Source organism: Girardinichthys multiradiatus, chromosome 9 (genome assembly GCF_021462225.1).
Source record: "Girardinichthys multiradiatus isolate DD_20200921_A chromosome 9, DD_fGirMul_XY1, whole genome shotgun sequence".
In the NCBI taxonomy this organism is placed as follows: Eukaryota; Metazoa; Chordata; class Actinopteri; order Cyprinodontiformes; family Goodeidae; genus Girardinichthys; species Girardinichthys multiradiatus.
The window spans coordinates 29,520,673-29,538,547 of NC_061802.1; the positions used below are offsets into that span (position 1 = coordinate 29,520,673).

The 17,875-nt window shown below is 40.2% G+C and overlaps 2 protein-coding genes across 2 annotated transcripts; one reads left to right on the forward strand and one right to left on the reverse strand.

Moving 5' to 3' along the window:
- Nucleotides 1-744: 744 nt before the first annotated feature.
- LOC124873274 (cytochrome P450 2J4-like) lies at nucleotides 745-12,529 on the reverse strand. The gene is made up of 9 exons (XM_047373798.1): nucleotides 12,240-12,529; nucleotides 11,995-12,157; nucleotides 6,302-6,451; nucleotides 6,061-6,221; nucleotides 5,281-5,457; nucleotides 3,881-4,022; nucleotides 3,587-3,774; nucleotides 3,354-3,495; nucleotides 745-1,921 (listed from the first exon to the last, which is right to left on the reverse strand). The coding sequence occupies exons 1-9, from the start codon at nucleotides 12,441-12,443 to the stop codon at nucleotides 1,746-1,748; spliced, it is 1,503 nt and encodes a 500-aa protein (XP_047229754.1). The 5' UTR covers nucleotides 12,444-12,529; the 3' UTR covers nucleotides 745-1,745.
- Nucleotides 12,530-13,945: 1,416 nt separating this feature from the next.
- On the forward strand, nucleotides 13,946-16,761 carry LOC124873251 (cytochrome b-c1 complex subunit 6, mitochondrial). The gene is made up of 4 exons (XM_047373771.1): nucleotides 13,946-14,087; nucleotides 14,396-14,422; nucleotides 15,964-16,125; nucleotides 16,548-16,761. Exons 1-4 carry the CDS (start codon nucleotides 14,043-14,045, stop codon nucleotides 16,578-16,580), a joined length of 267 nt encoding a protein of 88 aa, XP_047229727.1. The 5' UTR covers nucleotides 13,946-14,042; the 3' UTR covers nucleotides 16,581-16,761.
- Nucleotides 16,762-17,875: the final 1,114 nt, after the last annotated feature.

Genomic DNA, 17,875 nt, shown 5'->3' on the forward strand with positions numbered 1-17,875 from the left:
ATCACTGTGCTCAATTGGCCTGCCAACTCTCCTGACCTGAACCCCATAGAGAATCTGTGGGATATTGTGAAGAGAACGTTGAGAGACTCAAGACCCAACACTCTGGATGAGCTAAAGGCCGCTATCGAAGCATCCTGGGCCTCCATAAGACCTCAGCAGTGCCACAGGCTGATTGCCTCCATGCCACGCCGCATTGAAGCAGTCATTTCTGCAAAAGTTCCCGACCAAGTATTGAGTCCATAACTGTACATGATTATTTGAAGGTTGACGTTTTTTGTATTAAAAACACTTTTCTTTTATTGGTCGGATGAAATATGCTATTTTTGTGAGATAGGAATTTTGGGTTTTCATGAGCTGTATGCCAAAATCATCCGTATTAAGACAATAAAAGACCTGAAATATTTCAGTTAGTGTGCAATGAATCTAAAATATAATATTAATGTTAAATTTTCATCATGACATTGTGGAAAATAACGAACTTTATCACAATATTCTAATATTTTGAGAAGGACCTGTAGATGAACTGAAGTAAACAATGAGACTGCAAAATGAACATAAACTGCGAGGAACCAGATTTATAAGGAAATATAAACTAACATATCCAACACCGGAATCCAGGGAAGTAACAAAAACAGAAAAACAGAAACAATCTAATAAACCTGAATGAACAGAAATAAAGCAAGAGAAGAATCTGGCTGTGCAGAGAAAGACAGAACACAAACTCAAAAATCTAACAGAGGCAGATTATGATACCTTGAGTTACTTTATTAAAGGAAGAACAAACAGGTTTTAACCAAAATGCACCAGAAATAGACACAATCCTATACAGTTTATGTGAAAGTGAGACTTATCATGTTAAAGTTTTGTTGTTTTCTTGTGTTATCTTCTATCTGATAAGCCTGCTAGACAATTTGGAGTTCAAGTTAATACATAGTAAACAGTATTCACTGTACTGTCACTGGTAGTACTTTGCACTGTTCTATTTATATGCATTGCCTACAGTGAGTACTGGTTTTCAAAAGATTATTGTTGTGAAAAAAGTTGATTTAGAAAAATTTGTTTCTTCTGGGTTATGCCTCTGCAAAAGACCAAAAGCAAACCAAACCCCAATTACTGTGCACTACAGGTAAATTTTTCCAGATTCAGCTTATCTGTCAAAAAGACATTATTGTTGGGTCCTTTGGGTCTATACTGCTGCAACTATGCAGACATTACTGTGCTGCCATGTTCTCCTTAAAGGGAAAGGTTTCTTGTAAAAACACCTGAAATGCTCTCTCATAACCTATACCTTCTCTCCCTGAAGCATGCATTTTCAGGTTTTGCGGTTTTCTAAGTATATTGTCATGAAATATCTACTTTTTACAGGTAAATTGAGGCCTGAGAAACTCTGAATGTAGTTCCTTGTCTGTTTTGCATTTTCTCTAATCTGTAAATTTGCATTCCACATTGAAAAACTGGAAATGTTTAAAATATATTCAATATGGCCATCGTTAGTCTTGTCTGTTTGCAAACGGCTTGAATGCTCTTCCACAGCTACCTGAAACATTTTTCTCTAATGTTGTATTTTCTCTCCTAAGACACTCTCCTAACGAAGACTTGTAATTTTGAAAAGAAAATCATTTCATAGAATGCATTTAAACAGCAGAGACTGACTGCTACAACCACGCAGGGATGTTTGGGAGAGGAGGTATAAGCAGGCAAGTTTTTTACCTTCAGCTTTGTTTAAAGTAATAAAACAGGTGATCTTAGCGTGACTTTATGCAGATTTCATATGGTTTTGGTGCCAGAGTGATTCCTGCGTGGTAATCCATCACAGCCTTTACTCCAGCCGGCATTGAGAAAGTGAAGTGCTTCATGAAGGACGTAAAAAAGAGGAAAAGCTCCATCCTGGCCAGGTTTTCTCCGAGACACAGGCGCTTACCTGAGACAGAAAAATTAGAGAAGTAGAGCAATCGTCAGTAAATGATCTCCAAATTAAAAACAAGCCCAAATCACCAAGAAACGTTTAAGTCCTTCAAAGTTGTTTCTACATTTGAATTCAGATTTATGGTCACATAACAGAACATCCTTACTGTAAATAAACTCTTGGACTAAGGGCCCTATATTTGCATGGTAGATTAAAAAAATAAGAAAAACTGATAAACCATTTACTATTAAAACTAGATGAAGAAGAGGATCATTAAAGTATTTACAAAAAACATTAATACTTAAAATGTAGTCTCAGTCTCAGTCTAAACACTAGAGATAAAAGTGTAACAAACAGTGCTAAATTATTTATACGCTTAGAACTTTTTTCACTATTTTTCATATTATGTCAACACACTTCAGATTTCATGAATATTTTTTAGACAAACAAAAAGTAGTGCATAACTTTGACGTGGAAGAAAAGTACTTATGGTTTGAATTTTTTTTACTGCTACAAATGAATAGTAAACAGTGTTGAATATTGTGGCACGTGCTTGTGTGCAGCAGGACTAAATCAAATACTTGGTGGAAACACTTTTTCACTACTGTTACAGAAGAAAGGTTTTTTGGAATATTTCAACTTTGCACATCTAGAGAGTCTAAAATTTCAGTCTATTCTTCTTTGCAAAATAGCCCAAATGCAACACATACATTTTTAAGTCTTGCAGGAGACTCTTAATTGGATTTAGGTCTTGATGTGGACTGGGCCAGGCTAACTCATACCAATTCTTTCAATAAAACCATTCCATGGCTTTTTTACCTCCATGTTTAATAGTCAGACGGATAGGTGAACCCAGTGGTTATCCTGTGTTTGTCAACAGATTCTCCCACCTGAGTTGTGGGTATCTGCCGCTCCTCCACAGTCAACATGGACTTCTTTACTGCTGATCTGAATAAAGCTCTGCTTGCTGAGACTGTCAGTTAAGGTGGACGACCATGTCTTGGCAGTTGATGGATTGAATAGTGCTCTGCAAGTTGTTCAGAGCTTAGGATATTGTGTTAAATAACCTAACCCTGCTTTAAACTTTATCCATAACCTGTGTGTGTTCATTGTCTTCATGATGCTGTTTGTCCGCTAATGATCTCAAGTTCTGAGAACACCTATAAAATAATTGATCACACAAAAATGGTGATATTTCTGAAGGCCCTTTTCTTTAGGGTTGTCACAGTAGAAGGAGCGGAATACAAATGCATGCCACACTTTAGAAATGTTTATGTATAAAGATTATAACAAAACAGTGCATATGGTTCACCCTATTTTACAACCTTTTATCTGTCACTGTATCGTAAAAACCACAGGAAAACCATGAGGTTTGTGACTGTAGGGCAAGAAAATGTGAAACAATATTGGGGCATGAAAGACATGATCGTCTGTTTAGACTCCTTACCAGCAGAGAAAGGGATGAAAGCTGCTTTTTTTGCAAACTTGCCCTCCTCATTCAGGAAGTGTCCTGGGTTAAAGGTTAAAGGTGTCCCCCATTCTTTCTTATCAAACAGCACTGAAGCCAAATTTGGAATTATCAGTACTCCCTGGTGAATCAAATAAAAGCGTTTAAATACACAAAAAAGGTTGTAACATGAAATTAGGTTTGAATTTCAATAAAGTTGTTTGGGAAGTTACCGTTGGGATGGTGTAGCCTCCCAGCTGCACTTCTTTGTTGGTGGAGTGTGGTAAGGCAAGAGGGGCTATGTTGCCCATCCTAAGAACCTCATGGATTACAGCATCAGTGTAGGGAAGGTTGACACGATCCTCCATAGACGGCTGTTTGGACTGTCCGATCACTCTATCGATCTCTGCTTGGACCTTCTCTGTGCAAATAACATTCACATTCAGGTTCTTGGATGCAATTTGGGAACACATGGATTTTAAGTGTGTGTGTTACTAATGTAGTAGTATCTGAGTGGGTTTTTGCACCTTGGATCTCAGGATATTTAGCCATGTAGAGAAATGCCCAACGCAGGGTGTTGGATGTGGTTTCTGAGCCAGCCACAAACAGATCCAGAACACACATGATCAAGTTTTCTTCATCAAATGTGTTGTATTCCTGCTCCTTATTCTATGGACATATGTGAAACAAAAACAATAATTCAACCATATCCAACTAGATCTATGGGCTACATTCAATTTTAAACATGTACAGGTGAGGCGCTTGAGCTCTGTAAAATGTTTAGATTGCAGGTTGCTGTATGGCAATGGTTAAAGTAGTAATAAGTTTGAAAGCAGGTCTGTGCTCCTTTTTCACCTTTCACCAGCCAGAAATGTTGCCATAATAAAGTGCCAATTAGTTGTGGCATTAAATTATGTAGTTGTAATATCAGTGTACGACAAGTTCATGTGACATTGCAAAATGTTTGCAGAAGCTCCTCTTGCTCCTGAAAAAGGATAACCTTCAATGATGCATGGAATATCCTCAGTGGCTAATTGTATAGTAAAGGGGCTGTTTACAGTTGACTAGGTGAGATGTCAAGGAATGCGGTGTGCTTGGAGATAGAAACTGGGCGGAAGATATGAACACAGCTTACATGAAACAGCTACACCACTGCTTTCTCCATCGAATGTTCATCCCATGGATAACAGGATGGATAATGAACAGCTGTGGGGACACATGCAGGATGTACACTTACAAGTAAGAGAATGCTGTGTTTTTGTTTTTGAGAGTCTCTATGGCAACACCTCTGAATTCCACTGGACGTACAAGGAGGCAGACAGCTAAGATCATCTTGTTCCACTGACTAAGCAGTGGGCCTGCTGCAACACCTACAGTATATCCTGTGGTGCAGTAATGAAAGTAGTGGACACCAGCCATCTAGCAATTAAGCAATTTGTTCCCATGGAATTAAACCCAAGCTGGTGGACATAATTCTTCGACCAAGCAGCCATATTGACTTCTTAAGCACACCCTCCTGCTGCCTAGGTGTCAGGAGATGTGAAAGGTGCTGCTCCCATTGTAAATGCTGCTTGATCTCCTGACATCTGAAGGAAAACTCTACTTCACTGACATTCTCCAGACAAGAAAAACATCATTTGGAGTCATTATATATTTTTTAAGTAAAAGGACAAATAAACTACTTGTTAATTGTTAAAAAATGAACAAATGTTGGGCATGACTATACAACCTTTATACACTGCTCAATTACAAAAACAGCTCAAATACATTTTGACAAAGTACTTAGTATCAATAGTTATTGCCGTATAAAAAGAGTTGGCTCTTTTTTCTCTGTATTCCATCATCCAACACACATTTGTGAAAGCAATATAATTTAAAAGGGCAGTAAAAATGTGGAAATGGTCACTTAATGGTGTCTGTCAGTCACCGTTTGAATCTCCTGCAGGTAACAGTCGATATAATCTCTGCATTCTGCAGGATCCCAATTCTTCTTGTGCTGGTTCAGTTCTTCTTTAATGAAGGTCTTCACATCATTCCAGATCTGTTTGAGAGTCTGATGTGGACCTGGCAACAGTCTCATCAGCAGAGGAAATGAATTGTAGAGCTGAACAGAAGATTGGATTGAAAGAACAGATTGAGTTAATCATCCATAGTATTATCAGGATTAACAGGAAGGGGTAGGCTTTACAGCTGACTGTTGGTTTGGGACACCAAAGTTTGTTTTGAGTTGATGCAAAACTATGAGGCTTCTGTACATTATACACTGTAATGCCAGAGTGTACTTTTGTTGTCAGTTGGCAGCCCAACAAAAGTGCGTAACCTCAGAAGTGTTCTTACAGTTATCTAGAAAACAATAAGAACATTTAGGAGCAACGGGGTTTGTATGCTGATAGTCCAATGAAAGTTACTGTACATCTGTAAATGATTTTTTGTTTGTTTTTCCTGCCATCCTGAAGGGTAACTGTTATTTATGAATCAGTAGGTTAGACATATCCATCTAAGCTGATTGCATCTGCCTAATCCTCAATACATTGTATGACTGGTGATTGGTGAATGAAGATTTACTGGTTGGGTTGACTGTATGATGACTGAATGAAATACTACTACAGCTACAGTTACTAGTACTACTAACTGGTATGTGCTGAATGTAGCAAACCTTTGTGGTACACAACATTATTATTTCATCAGTAGCTTTAAAACACAGTACTTGACTCCAAATAGAAGATTCAATCTGAAGCGCCTTGTCAAACAGCAGCATCAGTTTAATGAACCTCTCATCCCCATACTCAAAGCGGTGACCAAAGACCAAGTGGCAGATAATGTTGGAGACAGTGTTGTTGATGATGAGATGTGGATTCACAGGCTTCCCTACAGAATTTAAAAGAAAATTGTCCAGTTAATTGTGCAGCAGACCATCATGAAAGTATTCTTGAGTGTTAATTGAGTACCTTTATAGCCTCTGAACTCTTGTGCACAGTGTCTGAATTCATCCAGGATGACAGGTTCAAGAGACTTCTTCCCAAACCCAAGGTATTTGAGGGTTGAAAGTGCAAAACGTCTCTGCTGCTTCCAGATGTTTCCATTGCTGAATATCACACCTGATGACAAAGACAGAAAGTTAAAAAAAAGTTAAAATTTTAAATGATTTTATGATGAATTTTAAAGGTTGTCTAATAGGCTCTCTGTTGATCAGATGAGAAAAACAAGCTGTCATTGTTTTCTTTACTGATTTGACCCACATGCAGAATGACACTCAGGAGGCAGGAGAAACGTTTAACAAGTTTATTTTGACAGGTCGTGATATGATACTGGAACCGGGACTGGAGGCACAGCACTGTACGGGAAAGGAGGACAGGTAAGTACTCAGAAGATAAATGGGGATAACTGGGAACTGGATCAAGATCTTTGCTTACTGTTCAATGAATGGTGGTTAGAGTGGAAGAATGATGCGGAGCCCGGGAGGACAGAATAGACGTTGCTGCGGAAACGGTGAGTTTATCCAGGAAGATGGTGAGTACTCTGCTGAGGCTTTGGGTGAGTATAGCAATTGTGTGTCCAGATCAATATAACTGATAGGAGTTACCTGGTGAGGATTCGGTACAGTAAATGGTGGAGGGTGAGCAGGGTTCGCTTGCCTGGAGAGGGACGTTTTAGAGCTGCCAGCCGGAGCTTAATCCAAAATGGGTTTCTTCTGAGGCTTGAGTACTTGGGCTGAGGCAGAATCCAAACTGAGGACTTTGAGCCTGAGCTGAAGGTCGCAGGGACTTGAAACCAGGACTTGAAGTTTCCTAGGAAGGAGCACATGAAAGGTAACAGACTATGAACTTTAACTTTAGACTGAGATCTCATAGCTTGGCCATTTGGAGTTACCACAGAGGTTAACACTCAGGCACTGAAGTGCTATACTCCTCCAGGTTGATGGGAATGAGGAACACCTGCTAACCTCCACACCTGAGGATCTTGGTGGCATCTAGTGGTGAGTAAGTGTTAGCAGCAGGCAAAAAACAACACATGAACACTCCCAGACTCAGACATCATCCCCCCCTTCAATGGTCGCCTCCCGGCGGCCGAGAAGAGGAAGAAGGCAGAGAAGCAAGATAATCAGTGATTAAAGAAGGGTCGTAAATGAACGACTTGTGGACACAAGTACGGTCCTCCGGACCGTAGCCCTCCCAATGGACAAAGTACAACAAATTGCTGGTGAGGACAGGTTTCAACTGGGAGACATGAAAGGTTGGATGAATGCGGAGGCTGGCAGGGAGACGGAGACGGACTGAGGTGGGACTGACTATGGACTCAATTTTGTAAGGACCAATGAATCTGGGTGAGAATTTTCTGAACATGGATTTTAAGGGGATGTCTCTGGAGGATAGCCAAACCTTCTGTCCAGGTAGATACTGAGGAGCAGGTAAATGTTTTCTGTCTGCGTATACCTTGTTTTGCTGGGCTGTGCGGTGGAGTGCTCGAATGGTTGATTGCCAGACCTGTTTACAACGGCGGACGTGATGATTTACAGAGGTGGCGGCTATGTCCTTTTCATCGGCAGGAAACAGAGGGGGCTGGTAACCTAGAGAGATTTCAAAAGGTGAAAATCCAGTAGCAGAGGAGATGTGAGCAATGTGAGCGTATTCCACCCAAGGTAAATATTTGTTCCAATCTGAAGGGTTAATGGATGTAAAGCATCTGAGGGTTGACTCGAGTTCCTGGTTCATGCGTTCGGTCTGACCATTGGATTGTGGGTGGTAACCTGACGTGAGAGATACCTTAGCATCCAGTACTGTACAAAACTGTTTCCATACTTGTGAAGTGAACTGTGGGCCACAATCTGAGAGGATTTCTTGAGGAATGCCGTGCAGACAAAAGAGATGCTTGATCAGCAGCTGGGGCGTCTGCAGCGTAGAGGGGAGTTTCGGGAGAGGAACAAGGTGACAGGATTTGGAGAAACGGTCAACAACGGTTAAGATGGTTGTCATACCTTGAGAACTAGGGAGTCCGGTGACAAAATCCAACGCGATGTGCAACCAAGGTCTTTTTGGGATGCTGAGGGGTTGGAGCAACCCTGCTGGGAGTTGGTTAGTGGATTTGTTACATGCACAAACAGAACAGGCTTTGACATACCATACTCCTTTACATCTTTTTGTACAGATGGCCACCAAAACCTCCATGAGATGAGGGCTATGGTTCGACTGGTGCCTGGATGAGCTGAAAATGTTGATGTATGAAACCAGTGAATTAGTTGAGAACGGACTGCTGAAGGGACATAGGTGCGGTTAGGTGGACCAGTTCCGGGGTCATGTTCCGATTGTTGATCTTGTGTGACAATACTCTCAATTTCCCAAGTTAGGGAACCCACAATGCCACTGGGGGGAAGTATGGTGGTTGGTTGTTTACCTGAGTCATCTGGTGAGTACTGGCGAGACAGGGCATCGGGCTTCACATTTTTATCTCCAGGTCTGTATGAAATAGAAAGGTTAAACTGGGAGAAGAACATAGACCAGCGAGCCTCATGGGAGTTTAAACATTTGGCTGATTGGATATAAGCAAGATTTTTGTGGTCGGTCCAAACCAGCACCGGGTGAACTGCACCCTCCAGCCAGTGGCGCCACTCCAAGGCCAGCTTAATGGCTAGGAGTTCACAGTCTCCCACATCATAGTTTGGCTCTGCCTGGGACAATCTACGGGAGAAAAAAGCACATGGGTGAAGTTTGCCATCCAAATCAGAGCGCTGTGACAATACGGCCCCTAAGCCCGTGTCTGAGGCATCCACCTCTAAGATGAACTGTTTTGTGGTATCTGGGTGAACCAGTATGGGTGGCTGGGAAAAGTTTTCCTTAAGACGGGAAAAAGCTGTGTCAGCTTCTGGAGTCCACTTGAATTGTTGTTTGGTAGAAGTAAGGGTGGTTAGGGGAGCTGCGACCAGGCTGAAGTTTCTTATGAAACGTCAGTAGAAGTTTGCAAACCCAAGAAAACGCTGAAGCTGTTTGCGAGAATCTGGAGTAGGCCATTCGAGAACGGCCTTGATCTTTTCTGGATCTGAGCGAACCTGCCCACCCTCTAATCTGAAGCCCAGGAAAGTGACTGATGGCTTGTGGAACTCACATTTCTCTGCTTTAACGAAAAGTCTGTTTTCAAGGAGGCATTGGAGGACTAAGCGGACATGACGTTGATGTTCAGTGATGTCTTTGGAGTAAATGAGGATATTATCAAGATACACGAAAATAAAGAGGTTTAAAAAATCTCTTAACACGTCATTAACCAAGGCTTGGAAAACTGCTGGAGCATTGCTGAGACCAAAAGGCATTACCAGGTACTCGAAATGGCCATTCATCTCCTTGGCGTATCCGGACCCGGTGGTAGGCGTTGAGGAGGGTTTAGTGAATATTGCGGCGTCTTGGACTGGTTCAAATGTCGAAGATAACAGAGGATATTTATTTTTCACAGTAGTCTATAGACTATAGAGGGACGAAGTAGTCTATAGAGGGACGAAGTGAACCATCCTTCTTACCTACAAAGAAGAAACCAGCCCCTAATGGAGAGGAAGACTAACGGATGATTCCAGCAGCTAGTGACTCTGAGATGTATTTTTCCATGGTTTGTCTTTCTGGGCGTGAAATATTGTATAGGCGACTGGATGGAATGCTGCCCCAGGAAGAAGGTCTATTGCGCAGTCATAAGGACAATGGAGTGGAAGTGATGTGGCTCTTGATTTACTGAATGCCTGTCTTAAATCCAGGTATTCCTCGGGAACTTGTGACAGATCTGATGGCTCAGTCTCCACTGAATCGACCAGGGTGGATATGGGTGAGGCAGCAGACTGTAAACAAACAGATAAACACTTTGTGGACCAGGATTCAATCCGACCTACTGACCAGTTTAGATGGGGGTTGTATTTGTGGAGCCAAGGAAAACCTAAAACCAGTGAGCTTTGAGAAATGGGAAAGACAAAAAATGTTATTTTTTCATGGTGGTTTCCAGAGATGATGAGTTCATCAGGCAGAGTGTGATGGGTAACTCAGTGGAGTGTTTTCCCATCAAGTGCGAGGACTTGATGGGGTGGATCCAGGGGTTCTATGGCTATTTCAGCTTGTTGTACTAGGGACTGATCGATTAGGTTTTGTTCACCCCCGGAGTCTATGAGCGCAGATAGATTTAACTGATCTTGATTGAGTAGGAGAGTTGCTGGCAAGGTCAATCTAGGGGTCTTCCTATTAATTTTTTGGTCCACCATCTCCCCCTTTAAAGGTGGTGGACCCTCACTTTTGGTCGAACTGGGCAGGCCATTACAAAAGGATTTGAAGATCCACAATATAAGCACTGGTTAGACTGCCTGCACCGCTGTTTTTCTTCAGGTGATAACTGGTGCGTCCTAACTGCATGGGTTCAGGTTCAGGGGAATTCACACTCATCTGGGGCGTGGTGATTGCTACGGGACAGACGGACGGGATCTATCAACCACTTGTTCTCTTCTAGAACGCTTTCTTTCTCTCATTCGATTATCCATCCGAGTGGCCAGGGTGATATATTCATTCAAAAGAACAACCAAATTGATTACAGTCTGCAAATCTTGCTTCTGCCCGACAAAGCGCTTTTCCAGTTAATGAACCTAAGATGAATGCTATTTTTGCGTCATCATGGGGGAAAGACTGTGGGGAACGATTAAACACCAATGAACACTGTAACAAAAATCCTCTACAGCTACTGTTCTCACCGGAAGGTGACGTCACGGGAGTACGGAAGTTGATGTGAGACCGGAGGAGAAACTGGTGACTCAACGGCTCCCTCTGGTGTTTGGGATGTCCGGATGTTTAGGGTGTGTTGAAGGAGTGAAGCCATCTGATCTAGCTGTTGGCTTGAATGTCGTTGTTACAGGAGGGTATGAAGTGTGGATCCATGTGATTGGATCTGGAGGCTGTGTTTGGCTAAAGTCTAAACTGATAGGAGTTACCTGGTGAGGATTCGGTGCAGTAAATGGTGGAGGGTGAGCAGGGTTCGCTTGCCTGGAGAGGGACGTTTTGGAACTGTCAGCCGGAGCTTAATCCAAAATGGGTTTCTTCTGAGGCTTGAGTACTTGGGCTGAGGCAGAATCCAAACTGAGGACTTTGAGCCTGAGCTGAAGGTCGCAGGGACTTGAAACCAGGACTTGAAGTTTCTTGGGAAGGAGCACATGAAAGGTAACAGACTATAAACTTTTACTTTAGACTGAGATCTCATAGCTTGGCCATTTGGAGTTACCACAGAGGTTAACACTCAGGCACTGGAGTGCTGACAGCTCCACCTTCTTATACTGCCCCAGGTTGATGGGAATGAGGAACACCTGCTACCCTCCACACAGGAGGATCTTGGCAGCATCTAGTGGTGAGTAAGTGTTAGCAGCAGGCAAAAAACAATACATGAACACTCCCAGACTCCAACACAAGCAAAGCTCAGTTTAATTTCAAATACTGTATAATAATAAAAAAGAATACAAATTATTATTATTATTGTGTAACTTTCCTGAATGAATGATGTCATTCATCCTCTGTACTAGCATGTTGACGCAAGCTTTGACTGGATTTAATCACAGTTTAGAATTATACCTGAGAGGTTATGAAGTAATGCTTTTATCCACATCCATGCCTAATTGTAAGGATACTTTTCCTACCTAGTCCATGGGTTATCTCGTCCTGCAAAGGAAGCTGTGGGCGGTCCACCATGCTGTCTCCCTTCGTAACCAGACCCTCCTTCAAAGCCTCAAATCCATTTAACACCACTATCCATTTCTGACCGAATCTTAGGCTGTAAACATCTCCATAAGTCCTTGCCAACTAGGAAAGAGTGAACAAAAGGAGTCAGAACATGACTCATTAAAATAGCACCAGGTGGTTATATTTTTAAATTATTATATACCTCCATCAGCTTCTCATGAGGCCTGCTTTGGTCCCATGTGAATATGTTGCCCACAACAGGAAGAGCTCTGGGTCCAGGAGGGAAGCCAACTGGTCGGCGATTTTTTATATAATCCGCAGTGATGATGAAAACCACCACAAACATCAGCAAACTCTTCAAATCCCAAGCAACGAAGAAACCAAAAATGGAAAAAAACAAATCCATTCTGCCCACCACCGACAAGCCAATATGTTTTTAGTTTCAAAGAGAAGAAGTTGCTTTGTGCAGAAGAAAATTATTAGCACAGTCACTTCTGTAAAGGTACAGTTCTATTTTGTTGCCTCAGGGGGAAATAAATTACTTATTACACTGGACTCTGATCTCCTTATCAAATACATGGAAATTAGATGTGTCACACTGTTTTGGAGTATTTCTAAAATACTTTAAATTTAAATGTTTATGTATTATGAATTTAAAGTATTTTAGAAATACTCCAAAACAAATAAATAAATTTAAATGTTTATGTATTATGAAGGGCTGCACGGTGGCACAGTTGGTAGCACTGTTGCCTTGCAGCAAGAAGGTCCTGGGTTCAATTCCCAGCCTGGGGTCTTTCTGCATGGAGTTTGCATGTTCTCCCCGTGCATGCGTGGGTTCTCACTGGGTACTCTGGCTTCCTCCCACAATCCAAAGACATGCCTGTTAGGTTAATTGGTCCCTCTAAATTGCCCTTAGGTGTATGAATGAGTGTGTGCATGGTTGTTTGTGTGTTGCCCTGCGATGGACTGGCGACCTGTCCAGGGTGTACCCTGCCTCTCGCCCATAGACTGCTGGAGATAGGCACCAGCTCCCTGTGACCCACTATGGAATAAGCGGTAGAAAATGACTGACTGACTGTATTATGAATAAAAAATACAGTGTTTATGGAAGAAGTGGATTAGGGTTTTGTGCATTAAGGTGCAATCCCCAGTTTACACATATCAAAGTCCACTTGTCCAAGAAAGTATACTCATCATTGCACAAGTTAGCTGATTATAGGTATGTACGTGCCATGATGAGTGGGCAAAAAAACCAAACCCCAGCCTGTCTTCCAGGGTATATCCTAACATCATCAGTGGAGGTGTCCCATAGGGTGCAACAATACTAATTTAGGCACTTTTGTCAAGCCGATAATTGGTAACAAACCTACAGCCCGGAATTGTAGTGTGTAGTGTACAGGAACTTCATAGTTTTGCTTTCTTCCATATTATAAAAGTATATACATTTTCAATTGTAAGAATTTTACAGCCAGAATTTTTAATTTTTTTAACTTTTTTATTTCTGCTACTGTAGTACCGTTTTGTAACACACGATGGCAGCAATAAAGTTGTTCTTGGCCAATTCATTCTCCAAAACAAACAACAAAAAAAACGTATTTCGAAGATTCAAACAAACAGGCATCGTGTATAGTTAATCGGAGATTTAGAATCACACAAAAAAGGTTAAAATGTTATTTAATTTTATCTTACTGCGATTCTGCTTGTCTTATTTTGCCTTTCTTTCATAAAAATTATTTTTGTTTAAATGTAAAGGTTAAAAGTCGTCTGTCTGTAGAGGATATGTGTGTCTTTGTGAATCACGATAATTGATTTTGTGAATGTTTAACTGCTGATTTCACTAAGGGTAAAAAAAAAACAAAAAAACAGCAGTACTGAAGGTTTATTCCGAAAATACCGGAACCGGAAACGTAGTTCTGTTTTCGACGTTCGCCGGCTAGCTGGTTTGACCTGAGGTGTCCTCCAAGAGTCGTGATTTGACAGGCAGTCAGGAATAAAACATTAAAATATGGTTTTCGAGGAGAAGAGAATCATGAATGGAGAGCCCGAAGATGTTAGTAGCAATTGCTTATTACGAACATTAAAATATTGTGATTATTTTTAGTAAAAACATAACTGTTCACGGCCAATTGAGCTAGCTTCACTTAGCTTAGCATTGGCTAACATTGATTATAGTTACCGTTATTTATTATTAAGGTCCGTTTTAGTAATGTGACAACATTCGGTCAACAGATAAATCGGAGTCTAAAATGAATTTTTTGCTATAGTTCCATTATAGAGAAAGGTTTACAAATAAGGACAAAAATACTATATGTAGGCTGGAAGTGAATTATGCCATTGATTTGGTTGTGTCTGTTTCAGGAGGAGGAGGAAGAGGAGGAGATGGTGGTGAGTCAGCAGCATTGTTATCTCCTAGTATCATTAAGATTTACTGACCTTTTGTTTGAATGGGTTTTGCTGTTTATTTGCCATGCAGGAAGGCATAAATGCCCACCCATGGACATATTCGAAGCTTATCTACCTCATTGTTTATGTTTGTTTCTATATTTTTGCACAGAGAGGCTGTCTTCCTGTATACCAAAACAGCCTACTGTGAGAGAGTTGTTGGTGTAAGACAGTTTTTTTATTATGGAATGATTACAAAAATCACAGTTATTAACTGTCATTAGAATTAAAATTAGGAAATAGTGAAGTTAGCCCTGTTGGCATCGCTAAACAACATTATAGAAATGGAGATCAGGGTGGTCAAATTCAGTCCTTCTGGGCTGATGAATTCAATTCAAAAATACTTTATTAATCCCAAAGAGAAATTAAATGTTGGTATAGCTGATATTATACAGGTGTATTCAAAGAGCTGTTGTAGATGCTGATGGGTGTGGGCAGGAAGGATCTCCTGTAACGGTCTGTCCTACAGCAGATCTGACTAAAGACATGTTGTTATATGACAGTCTCATTAAGAGGATGATCAGGGTTCTCTATAATGTACTTCATTTTATGAAGGATCCCTCGTTTCTTGCCCAGCCTTCAGCTGTGCCTCTGCTTTAACACTCCTGATTCAAACACTTAGGTCAAAAACTAGGACTCTGTGGAGCCTGCAATTCAGCCATTTTAGTCCGGTGTCTAGGACCAGGGACACATCTAAAAGGAGTAGAGCTCTGTTCCACGGCAGTCAGAAGTTGAAACCTAAAAAAGGAAAAACAGAACAATACTGTCTTTCTTAGTTCAGCTACCTTCTGAAAGTCTTGCTAACCCTCTTTTGCTCACAGCCTGAATGAATCATAAACATGTTTTATTATTTTGTAGAAAATACAGTTTCATTTTAAATAGCCTTCTCTGCACTTCGAGTTCAATACCTCACTGATAATGAGATAGCTAAATTTCAATCTTCTTACATCAGTAATCACTTCCACACTAAAGAGTGTTGCTCTTCACCTTATGTATAGCACGTTCAGTAATAAAAAAAAAAATCTGATTTTTTGAGTTTCCAATTGACTAGACACTGGCTTCCTTGTGGCATAAAGGGGGGTAGTAAATGTTAACATCTATGAAATGCTTTATATATACAGTCATATTCAAAAAATTTGAATATGTGTTCCAATGATGCTCGTTTGTCAGATTAAAAGTATCTTTCTGAACTAACAACCTTTAAGCAAGTATTAAACATACTTTGCATTAAGCTCACATTTCAGCAATAAAAAATGTAGCTTTTTTTTATTGGTCTGATGTAATATTCTGATCTTAATTGTCTTGCTTTCATTAGCTGTAAGTGAGAAATTATCATAATTAACAGAAATACAGCCTGATTTAAAAACCAGTCTGCTTGTAAATAGTCTAAATAATGTGTTTTACTTAGTGAATTGAGTTAGTGAAATAAATGAGCTCTTCAGTAATATTTTTATTTATTGAATATACCTGTACTCTGGTTCCAGGACCCTCTTGAAACTTTGCGCCAGAAGTGTGAGGAGACGGAGCACTGTGTCCACACTAGAGAGCGTTTGGAGATATGTGAGACCAGAGTTGGCTCTCGGTCTCAGACAGCGGAGGATTGCACCGAGGAATTGTTTGACTTCCTCCATGCTCGGGACCATTGTGTAAGTACATCTACCAGTTGAATCGAGCAAAGTGATTAAAGAATACCGGTCATAAAAGCCGAACATCGTGATTATACAACACCTTGATCAATTAGAATACTGACAGTAAAGCTTTGCCTGCATTTATTCGGAGATACATCCATGGACAGAGCTGGACATTAATTTTTGCTCTATTTCTCTGTAGTTTGGTTTTTTTGGGAGACTACATTTTAAAAGTATTAACATATTTAATATTGTAATGTTTCATTTCAAACCTTTCACTTAAAAAACCCAAACAAAAATAAGCCATAAAAAATACAAATCTCGATTGAGAAAACAAAGAAATCCCACTGCCTTACATACTCTCAAAGCTATGTTTCCCTTTCACTGTGTGTAGCTTTGCCTGCATCTAAGGTGACATTTTCTGCCTCATCTCTTTATAGGTGTCTGACAAACTGTTCCATTCTGTCAAATGAAGTCCGTTCTGCCTGGACCACTCACTGAAGACATTCTTCAAAAATCATATTACCAAGAGGACGTACCATGTGTGTATCTGCCGCATGTTGTAACTTTAAAATGTATGTTATCTGAACATGTGAAAATGTATAACAGTGTGTTGTGATTCAATATATCAATAAAGTGGCTTAGAAACACAAATTCTGCATGTCTAATTTTAGGACTTTTTCAAAGTTATGCATGGAAACAATATAATTCCTGTTTAAATAAAAGTAGACTGAAGCCTCAAAAAGAAAATTAGAAGACTGGATGTCAACATTTCTTGATTACACAACCAACAATAGGGAGATTAATAAGTTTCTCATGACTTTTGAGTAAAGGCTGATGTGATTAGCAATCAAATTGTGCATGAGAAGATACAATTTGTTACAAATATGAACTCAATGAAAGTGCTTTTTAAAAGGTCATAAATGTTTGCATCTGAGCTGATAAAACAATAAGTCTTATGCATCATAACGTTGCATTGAGGCTTTTTTTTCATTATTGTTTTGTAAAATGTGCAGATGTTATTAAGATTCCTCTCTTTTACACAACCCTATAATTTGTTTTCATCATTGATTCCCTGGAAGAGACGCAACTTGTCTTTTGGCCCTTTATATTGACAGAATTATTAGTGATCGTAGGAAACAAAACTAATATTCAAAGAATAGCATTGATACAACGGGAACACAGAAAAGGATCAAAGAAATACTGACAAGCTACTGTTCAAAACATCAAGATAACCCACCTAAGGATACAAAATAAACGCAACACTCATCTGAGCCATCGAGGGGCCAAGGGTCCGAAATCCAGTAACCAACCCAATGTTTATTTATGTTAGTTTATTTAAGGTCTGATGCACTAAATACAAATATATTTCTATACAATCAGACTCAAAAGGAATTTGAAATTGCACAAGGATCTCCTAAAAGATAAGACCAGTCAGTCATTGAGTTATTTTCTATACCGCTTCTTCCATATTGGTTCGTGGGAAAGCTGATGAAGCTCCAGCAAGATAAGACCAAGAAATGTGAAAATAATTTGCGTTTTTTATTTTTTTTTAACAAAAGAAATTCATGTCAAAAATGAGTTATACCCTTCTTAATAATCAATGCAAAAACATTTTGTGGCATTACAGCAATCAAACCGTTCTTTGCTGACCAACTTGTACCTGTTTTTTTGGTATTTTGGTGAGTCAGCTTTTGATTTCCAGCCTAAAAGTCTTTGAGGTCGGACGGACTCCTTGCCATCGCCCTAATTTTCAGCTCTATGCACA

What these genes read in the sequence shown, in the direction of transcription:
- LOC124873274 (XM_047373798.1), bottom strand. Translation starts at nt 12,443, where the DNA reads ATGGATTTGTTTTTTTCCATTTTTGGTTTCTTCGTTGCTTGGGATTTG. An exon ending in AATCTTCTATTTGGAGTCAA is followed by an intron (nt 5,458 to 6,060) that starts GTACTGTGTTTT and finishes TCTTCTGTTCAG; the next exon opens with CTCTACAATTCATTTCCTCT. An exon ending in GAGGCTACACCATCCCAACG is followed by an intron (nt 3,496 to 3,586) that starts GTAACTTCCCAA and finishes TTGATTCACCAG; the next exon opens with GGAGTACTGATAATTCCAAA.
- LOC124873251 (XM_047373771.1), top strand. Translation starts at nt 14,043, where the DNA reads ATGGTTTTCGAGGAGAAGAGAATCATGAATGGAGAGCCCGAAGAT. An exon ending in TGAATGGAGAGCCCGAAGAT is followed by an intron (nt 14,088 to 14,395) that starts GTTAGTAGCAAT and finishes TGTCTGTTTCAG; the next exon opens with GAGGAGGAGGAAGAGGAGGA. An exon ending in TCCATGCTCGGGACCATTGT is followed by an intron (nt 16,126 to 16,547) that starts GTAAGTACATCT and finishes ATCTCTTTATAG; the next exon opens with GTGTCTGACAAACTGTTCCA.